This window comes from Scylla paramamosain, chromosome 24, assembly GCF_035594125.1.
Source record: "Scylla paramamosain isolate STU-SP2022 chromosome 24, ASM3559412v1, whole genome shotgun sequence".
In the NCBI taxonomy this organism is placed as follows: domain Eukaryota; kingdom Metazoa; phylum Arthropoda; class Malacostraca; order Decapoda; family Portunidae; genus Scylla; species Scylla paramamosain.
The window spans coordinates 6,599,911-6,610,000 of record NC_087174.1 but is presented as its reverse complement, the minus strand read 5'-3'; the positions used below and the strand labels follow the sequence as shown (position 1 = coordinate 6,610,000).

The window sequence follows — 10,090 nt, the reverse complement described above, 5'->3', positions numbered from 1 at the left end:
TGCAATAGGCAACAAATCACAGCACTATTAACAATATATGACATTTTTGTAAGTACCTACAGGAAAAAAAAAAAAACGGGTTAAAAGGGAAATTAAGAAGAATCGCGCGACCCTATTTCTTTTTTTTTTTTTTTTCCATCTCCTACCCACTACAATGTTAGGGACCTGGTGGGAAAGCAGGGTTTTCGGGTGGGGAAAACTATAACAACCAAATACCGCCTCTTACGGTGGGCAAGCGGGGTTTTCGGGTGGGGAAAGCTTTAGTAGCCAAATATCGCCTCGTACCACCAAAAATAAGTAGGGAGCTGCACTACTGCTGCTGAGGCTCTGTTTCATATTTATCAGTCTAGTTAGGTTCAGTTAAGTTATATTAGCTTTTGGTTAGGTTAAGTTTGATTAGGTTTAGTTTAGGATGCTAGCAGCAAGAGGAAGATCAAGAACATGGCGGCCATCACAACAACAGTAGTAGACAGCTCTTTATTTATTTTTATTGGTTAGAGGGGGTATTTAGCTCTATTTTAGCTTTTCTCACCCGAAAACCCCGCTTTTCCACCAGGTCCCCAACACTGTAGGAGGCAGGAACCGAAAGAAAAAGGGAATAAGGCCGCGCGATTCTTCTTGATATTTATCGTTAAAGGAACAGCTTTTGCTATTTCTACCCATTATAATGTTTGAAGGCAGCTGTAGAGAACGAGGAAATGTCTCAGAGTGGTTAGTGATTAGGGAAAGATTTGCCCAACAGAAGTGCACTGGCGAAGTACTTGTTTACCGCCAGCATGAGTAATTTTATGCGCATGTTACAGAGTTCTCATTTCGGTTTCTCATTCTCCACGGTTTCACTTGCTACTCACCATTCTTGCCTTACGGGGAAAAGAAGTCTGGTCACTATGAACCGCTAAAACACTTATACACACTGACACGCGAATCACAGGACCACACGTGAGCAATCCGCCACTGCTTCTGCTCTGTTGCTGGGCCCGTCCTGTAACTACCAGTGCTGCCAACAGTGCCAAATACAGATCGTTGCTAAATATCATCCATAAAGATTTATAACTCCCATTAGATTTGCTGATAAACCTCTGGGTTAATAAATATTCTTTTTAATATATGTGTTGTTCGCTATATTGCTACTGCTGGCTGGGGTGTTGTAACTACCAGTGTTGCCAGCTGTACCAAGAAAACAAATCGTTGCAAAATACTATCTATGAAGGCATACCTTTCATTGAATTCACTGATAAACCTCTAGCTTAATAAACCTTTGTGACATATGCACTGTTCAACATAAACTACGTACGTGACTCTAACACTGCTTTTCCCATCTGTTGGCTGCCCTGCCCTGCCCTTTTACTCAAAATTCATACGTTTAAAAATACGAGGATAAAAAATGGTAACGAGATTTCGATATTCTAATCCGAAAACACATGGAGGCTGTGGCTAGAGATGTAAATAGTCGTCTGCAGTAACTAGCAATGATGAATATTCAAGGTTGCCACACATACACATACAGTGCATCTAGACTAGAGCGTTCTTATTGCTGGACCAGATAACAAACATTAAAATAATAAAACCTTCTATCAAGGAAATCAAAATCACTTGATACAACAGCAGTGAGCAATTGCTTCATTATCGCCGTCATTATCGTCACCACTGCCACCTTTCTCATCATCGCCATGATCATCACCAGAGTACTAGGGAAAAAAAAAAATCACTCAGAGCAGAAGGTAGTGACAGTTCGAGTGATTATTCCAGAGATGTTTGAGGAAGGCAAAACAGTAAATACCCCCCACAGCTTTTAACTGCTTATGTGCGTACGTATGTATATTGCTTATGCTACTTGTTCGTAATAAAGAAAAAAAAAACATTAATTTAATAACATAATTGTACACACCACCAACACCACCAGAAATTTGCCATTCCTTTTTGTCACTTCAGACGGACAGGTGATCTGACAACACAACAACTGATATCACAAACATAACCAGCTAACAGCCACATGAACATCTGTACCTCCAGCAGGCATCTCATCCCTTCCTCACATCCTCCTTCCCTAGAGCGGCGACGGAGGCAGGCGTGAAGGTAGACTTGCGGGAGGAGAAGATAAAGAAAGTGCGTGAAGGCCTCAAGACTCAGGCGAAGGAGAACGAGGAGAGAGGAGATGAGAACATCCGTCAGTGGAAGGGTGCGGTGGCTCTTGGTGCAGGGGTGCCGCCCCCGGAATGGAGGTGAGAGAGAAAGAGGGAGAGAGAGAGAGAGAGAGAGAGAGAGAGAGAGAGAGAGAGAGAGAGAGAGAGAGAGAGAGAGAGAGAGAGAGAGAGAGAGAGAGAGAGAGAGAGAATGTGTTTGTGTGTGCATCTATTGGTCAACTGATTAACAGGCTGAATTAATCAATTCAATAAATAACCGAATCAGTAAAAAATTCCATCAAATCTAATGAATACTGATGAAAAATGTACATAACACTCATGCTTCGCTGTTAAATATCTCTATCACCCTCCCCTTTCTTCTTCGCCCTTTCTTTCCACCCTTTCCTTTTTGTCTTTCCCATTTCTCTCGATATCTCACCACCTTTTTGCTCCACAGTAAGGGACGCGGCCCATCCCCTCCCACTAACATGAAGGCTGCATCTGACCTCCGCCAAATGCTTCGTTCCGACGCCACCAAGAAGTCAGCACCACCTCCGCCTCCTTCAGCCAAGGAAGTAAAGAGGGTGGAAACTAATGATGACGATGTTGGTCCCTTCAACTTCCGGCAGATGCTCAGAAAAACCAACTACGCCCCCACCGACACTATTAGGAAGAGGCAGCTGAAGAGGGATGGATACAATGGATACGGGGCAGAGTACCAGATGTAAATAATAGGCGGCCATTGAAACATAGGACGTGTTTCAGTAAGGAATGTTTGTCCCGTCCCGCGTCATCTCACCAAAGGAAGACTAGGACGAAAACTTGCACTGGAAAACCGAAAACATAACAATATGACCGTAAATCACTAAAAAAAAATACATAAATAAAAAATAAATAAAAAGTTAAAATTGATGGAATCTGAAACTCCACAAAAACATCATGTAAGTGAAAACGGAAAAATAAAATACGAAAAAAAAGTTACATCGACATCTATACATGAAATTGTCGAGTTTACGAGATCTAAACGAAGAGACTAGAAATAGTAATCCAAAGAGAAGAAACACACCTAAACTATTTGTCTATATATGTATATAAACAAAATAAACACCACACATCCACATAGCTTACAGTGTTGGTCACATCCGAGAAAGCCGCACTCACTTCCAATGTGCTTAGCGTGTTTCCTAAGTCCCCTGCTTTGATCTGCCGCTAAGAATCCATCAGTTGTCAGTTTGTGAGATCAGTGGACTTCAGATGAGGGAAAGCCCAGAGCATACTGGGAGTGCTTAAGAATACGAGATTTGTGACCGCGCCTCCACCAAATGAATGGCAAGGAAAAGAAGACAGTAGGATGAGAAAGACTAATAAAAGTAGGTAACACAAGGAACAGTAACAAAAACTTAATAAGAAGAGAAAATTCAAACATAAAAAAGATGTCCAAAGTAATTAGATAAAAACAACTTATATATTACGTGAAAATAGTTTACACCAAATGCGCAGATGAATAATTTAGAATCAATTGTAAAATTAGAAGTAGGGGAATAAATTATTTTATGCCAGAGATCCTTATGAACAATTTTATTTATTATTTATTATTTCTGGTCTATAGTGTTTTTATATAAAATTCCAGGTGATAATTGTACGTAGTGAGAAAACAAGAAGGACTACGTGCCTAAAAGATGTTTCATGTCCTTCAATACACGCCCACCTAGACACACACACATACACACATACACCATGGTCCACTAGTCAACACATTATTAGTTACTGTTGTTATAGTAGTAAAAGATTTTGTTATAATTTATATATATATTTATTTCATTTTATTTTATTTTTTTTCTGTTTGTGAACAAGACGTGCTTTTTACAATTCTCTCTCTCTCTCTCTCTCTCTCTCTCTCTCTCTCTCTCTCTCTCTCTCTCTCTCTCTCTCTCTCTCTCTCTCGTGAATTTCAGTGATAGATCAACACTCCATCGATGTCCAAACAATTTCTCTCTCCATAGTAACTGTGAGCATGATAAGTAGCATGATCACTCGCGTCCCTCGGTTATAGACAATAACTATGACAGAGATTAAGAATAGATTATAACATGTTGAAGATTGCGAAGTCTGACGTAGTTTTAACAGAATAAAACTTGTATCAGTCCGAATGAAAAAAATAAAAAAGAAAACTTCAACCATATCATACATGTATTATAGTAGTTAATATCCCTATCACACCGTTGTTGTTTTGTCTCCTGATCCTGTATTTTGAAAGGCTTAAGCTCTCATATTCAAAGGAAATGATTGATCGGGTTCTCATGGGTGCTTTCCCTATTGATAATACAGAACCTTCGTTCATCCACTAGAATAATGAGAAGATCTTTTCAACTTTGAATTCATGATTATTTCCACAAGAGCCTCTTAAAAGCAGCTGAGATAAGACTGCAAAATGGTGGAGAATATAAAAAAGAGTCCTTATTAAACTATCATTGAAATAATGGGAAATTCTTGAAAATCCCCAAAACACCCAGTAGAGCCTGCTAACAGATGATGGGAGGAAAAGCAGAATGTGACATGCTGTTTTACAGACAGCCAAGGTTAGGTAAAGTAATTGTAATTATATTAACCACTAACCAGGAAGAAGGTATTCAAGTGGCAGTATTTTTTTTACACTTGTTCAGATGCCTTACGTTCCTTGGTAAAGAAATTTAACCCTAAATTGGTGTGTTCTGAACCTATCACTTATTCTGCCTTTAATAAGATGCTTCTCAGAACCACATGTTTAACTTATATGATTTAAGACTAAAGGATTATAAAGGGTTTGGGCATTCGCTAATTGCTATTGAAATTCCTACCATATGTGTTCCTTTACTGTGCCCCAGTTTCCTCAGACACACTCAAGGGATATGAATCCATGCATCTAGTTCGTGATAACTTGCACAGCCGCCATATTACAGTAGATAGTCTGGTGCGGACTCAGTGAAATTTCATGCTTCTTTAACAGAAAGGACGAGGGACTGGTTGCCCAAGAGTCTGTCTGGCTGGATGTTTCAAATTCTTGGACTTCCTGTAGTTAAAAGGTAGTGATTACACTGCTCCCGTGTATCAATGCTGTCTCTGAGTCTGTGTTACATAAATTCTATGATTTAGGCTTGTCTTTGATGCTTCAGCAGTCACCTATAACGGCACGTCTTTGAATGAGTGCTTATACACTGGTCCTTCTCTTAATCTTGACCTTGTTGTCTATAGAAATACTTTTGAAGTTTAGAAGGTGGCAAGTGGCATTTACAACAAACATTTCTGAAGCTTCCCCGCAAGTTAATGTTCATAAAGAAGATAGGGACGTTCATAGATTCCTTTGGAAATGTGGAGACAGAGTCCGCACAATGAGATTCACATGAATCCCTTTTGGTAATAAAAGTAGTCCTTTTTCTTTTGAATGTCACCATCAAACATCATCCTAATTCTTGTTATAACTATGAAGTTGTAGAAGAATCAAAAGAAAATCTTATTATAGATGACTGACTATCTGAAGCTGACAACATTGAAGAAGGCCATGTTAAATTCACTGAGGCATGTAGTGTTTTAGCAAAATGGGATGTTATCTTTAGATTGTTTTTCTTCGGTGAACTTGACGTTGGGATTCCTGTCGAGTTGATATCCACATTGTTGTTCTTAATTGTATAGCTAGGTTGTTTAACCCCCTTGGTCTTATGTCATTTTACAATGTATGTTAAGAGTTTATTTCAAGATGTATGAATGATTGGTATTAAGTGGGATGAAATGCTTCCCGATGAGTTATTACACAAACTTCAGAAATTATCAAAAAGTATCTGTAATTTTCAGTGGATAACACAAGTAATAAGTAATGATAACACACAGCTAATCAATCAATAACACACAAGGAATACAAGATTAATGGCACTATTTGCCATTAATGAACAGCTGGAGAAGGGACCTCGTTCTAACCTCTGTAAGTAACCGATGACTTACAACCATTCTCGTTGCTTCATAATCACTAATAATTGAAAATATCTCGTTATATTATAATATTTGCAGTCTGTCTAGATAGATTAGGGTGATAAGTTGTTATTTTGTTTTCCCATTGCCCAGAGGAGGCTATCAAATAAAATAAAATCATAAGGTACCGTTACAAAAGCGGAAGCTCCGCACCTCAACACAACACAAAACAACAAAACACACAAAACGGGGACAAGTTCATCCGCCTCACCTGTGCCTTCCTGAAGAAGACAGACAGCTACCATGCCTGTGATACTATCATAGGTCTCTGCCAGGGATCATACAATAATCATAGGATCATCGCAGCCCCACAACATTAAAACCAAGACAAGTCTCGGCCGACCATAGGCTGCGGTGTCACAGCCTGGTTATCAAGACGCACTAGGGTCTTATTCCAGATGACAGGGCAACCCGCCAGAATCTAACCAGATAACATTTGTGCTATCAGCACCTTCGGAGGCACTAGAGACGGTGACACCACAGCCTGCACGATCCCCAGATCCCCATCAAGAACAAGCCGCGAGCAGTAGCTTAATATGTATGTTTATTTAATATGAAAGCTTAGTTAATCTATACAATGACTTCTCCAAGCCGATCTTCATGATATTTTAGCACAACACAGTATAGATAACATATTTAGGTTTTATTGTAGTTTAAGCCATTACACACTACGTGGTAATAACCTACCTCATTTTGTTCTTCTCACTATTCACATCATTTCTAATGATCACACTACTTGTCGGAAATTAATAATAATACCACAATAGGCCTGGGAATGCACAGCGCTCTCAACTTTTTCTAAGTCCACAGGTAAACATAAATGGTGTATTGTTGCCTGAACTTCAGTTGTTAGGTTAGGTTAGGTTAGGTTAGGGTTTTATTATAGTTTAAGCCATTACACACTACGTGGTAATAACCTACCTCATTTTGTTCTTCTCACTATTCACATCATTTCTAATGATTACACTACTTGTCGGAAATTAATAATAACGCCGTGGGCCGTGGGTAGAGATTGGGGACATTGGCTTAAACTATAAATTTACCCATATTTACCATAAGCTAGCACTCAGCTTTATGAAGCTTACAATAACTGAATAAAATTCAATGATTCATGGTGCCTCCTGTTCCCTGCGTTGCCTCCTGACACTCTTAATATACCAAAGTATATATTATACTTCCTGCAGCACGTAATTTCTTTCAGCCGTGCTAAATATCAATAGGGAATTCAGAAGGCTTTGAACAGTGGAGTCCATTACTGGTTGAAAGTACTACATTACTTAATGTGATTCATACCATGATTTCATTGGCAACAATCTTTGCTCCATGAATGGTTGGGCTGAGACATCTGTGCCCCAAAAGCAAACCCATCAATTTTCATGTTAGCTGTCACCTCAGACAGTGACCACCAAAACCAAAGTAACCATATAGTATATATATATATACTCGTATATATATATATATATATATATATATATATATATATATATATATATATATATATATATATATATATATATATATATATATATATACACACACACACACACACACACACACACACACACACACACACACACACACACACACACAGTGGAACCTCGGTTCCAGAACTTAACTTATTCCTGAATGCCATTCAAAATCCGAAATGTTCAAAAACTGAAACTATTTTCCCCATAGGAATCAATGTAGAATTAATTAATCTGTTCCCAGACATCACTCTACCCTGTCTTAGCAGCTTATGACAAATGTTCCCACAGCCAAGATGGCTGCCTCACAACATCTCCAGCTCACAAATTATTTAACTAGAAAGTTTGTATTAAATGAACTTAGTGACACAGAACTCATCAGAAGTTACCGCTTAGACCATGCAGGTATTCTCTTTGTCACCAATCTAGTGAGAGAAGCCTTACAGAAGGACACAGAAAGGAGCAACCCACTTACTACCAAAATGAAGGTGATCATAACACACTTAGACATCTTGCTGCTGGGTAAAGCTTCTAGAAAACACAGTTGTGCAATAGTAATGGCATTGTGATCATCGAGAGAGCCACAGGTGGCTCAGGATAACTCCTGAGTGCCAAAAACTGTTTATTTACATTGAGGCTTTGCAATGGGATCAAAGATTGAATTACTGTCTTATACTTTGTGTCTCTCCTCCAAATTTATAAAAATGAAGTAAATAGTTATAGAAATTATAAATTAGTAATAAATGGCAGCTTTTGCTATATTTCCTAAAATTTAGGGATAATTCCCTAGGAGTAAGAAAATATTCCTAGATGTCTGTGTCACTTACAACAATGAAATTTATATAATCATGTAGGACAAACTAAGGCCATGTCATAGAGGTAAAAATTTTTGAGGGAATGTGTCTGATATGAATGCAATAGCTCTGGGAATGTGTTGTCTCTCTCAACTTTTTCTAAGTCCAGAGAGCTCTGTTGCACTTGAAAGTAGATGTAGCACATTCCTGGGGCCACTGCAGCCATATCAGACACATCCTCTCAAATTTTTTTATCTGTATAATATGGACTTAGTTTGTCCTACATGATTATGTAAGTTTTATTGTTGTAACACAGACATCTAGGGATATTTTCTTACTTCTAGGGAATTATCCCTAAATTTTAGGAAATATACAAAAGTTGTTATTTATTACTAATTTATAATTATAATCACATGATTATGTAAGTTTCATTGTTGTAAGTGACACATGTGTTATAAAGATTTTCCAAAACAACAAAAGTTTATACAAGCAGTTGATCATAAGCATATTTTACTAACACTAATCCTTATCATTGGGATTTCTCAGCAGTTGATATTGATATTTTTCCACATGTAGTATATAGGTAATTACACATATACTTTTGTTTCAGGTATGGTTGAGTCAGCTGAGAGCAACACATTCTCCACAACCACAAGATATATCTCCTAGCAAGATCTCTGTTCAGCACACTATGCAAGATATTTGTCTGTATATTAGGCTGACATCTCCATTTAAAGGACATCCTCAGATCTTTCACTACATTCCTTTTTAGTTGTCTTCAGTGACCTTTTTCTTTCGACTCAGTTTTGGAGTGTGTGGCCAACCCGTATATCCTTGAACATAGGAAGGATAAAATCCCTGTTTGTTCTCTAAGATTTTTTTTCTTCTTTTGTTAATCCAAAAAGTGTTCTCTAGACAGAATTTACAGAAAGAGCCTTAGAGAGGCATGTCAGTGCTGCATGATGATGGCAATCAAGAACAGGGAGAGCTTGACTATGGCCAGCATGAGAAAAGACTGGCAGGTGAAAGCAGTGCATCACACACTCAGTCTATGATTCCTGGAGCTGGCACAGACTTTTTTCAATGTGAAGAATGTATGGAAGTCTTTACTTGCAAGACCAAGTTCTATGAACATGCTCTTGCTAACTCTAGAATGACTCCTTATGAGTGTGAGGAATGTAAAAGAAAATTTCAGTTTAAAAAACACTTAAGGGAACACAGATTCTGTTACTGTAATCCTAAACAGAAGACTTATAAATGTGAAGAGTGTGGAAAAATGTTTAGTCAAAAATGCAATCTCACAAAGCATACAATAATTCACACACATCTGAAAAAGTTGAAGACTGAAGAGTGTGAAAATCCTGTTCCTGACATGACCTACTTGGCATGTCCTGTTAAGCTCGATCCTTTCCCTGACATGACCCACTTAGCAAATCCAATAAAGGTTGATTCTATTGATGTAATGGTGGAAATAAAAGAAGAGCAAGAGGAGCTTGACTATGACGAACATGATGAAGGACAAGTGAGCGAAAGTGGGTTGTCACACAGTCACCCTGTGGCTCCTGGAGCTGGCACAGACATTTTCCAATGTGAGAAATGCGAGGAAGCCTTTACTTCAAAGACCAAGTTGCATGAACATATTCTTGTTCATTCTGGAGTGACTCCTTATGAGTGTGAAGTATGTGATGAAAAATTTGTATATAAA

At 38.3% G+C, this 10,090-nt stretch overlaps 1 protein-coding gene across 5 annotated transcripts in view; it reads left to right on the top strand.

Moving 5' to 3' along the window:
- LOC135112654 (myosin-IIIb-like) overlaps nt 1-4,305 on the top strand; it is a 54,627-nt gene extending 50,322 nt beyond the window's left edge. For all 5 annotated transcript variants that reach the window (XM_064027275.1, XM_064027272.1, XM_064027273.1 and 2 more), the window contains 2 exons: nt 2,052-2,222; nt 2,581-4,305. In XM_064027275.1, coding sequence (XP_063883345.1) covers nt 2,052-2,222; nt 2,581-2,851 — 442 coding nt within the window. In that variant the 3' untranslated portion in view covers nt 2,852-4,305. The remainder of the gene's footprint in view (nt 1-2,051; nt 2,223-2,580) is intronic.
- The last annotated feature ends 5,785 nt before the right edge of the window (nt 4,306-10,090 follow it).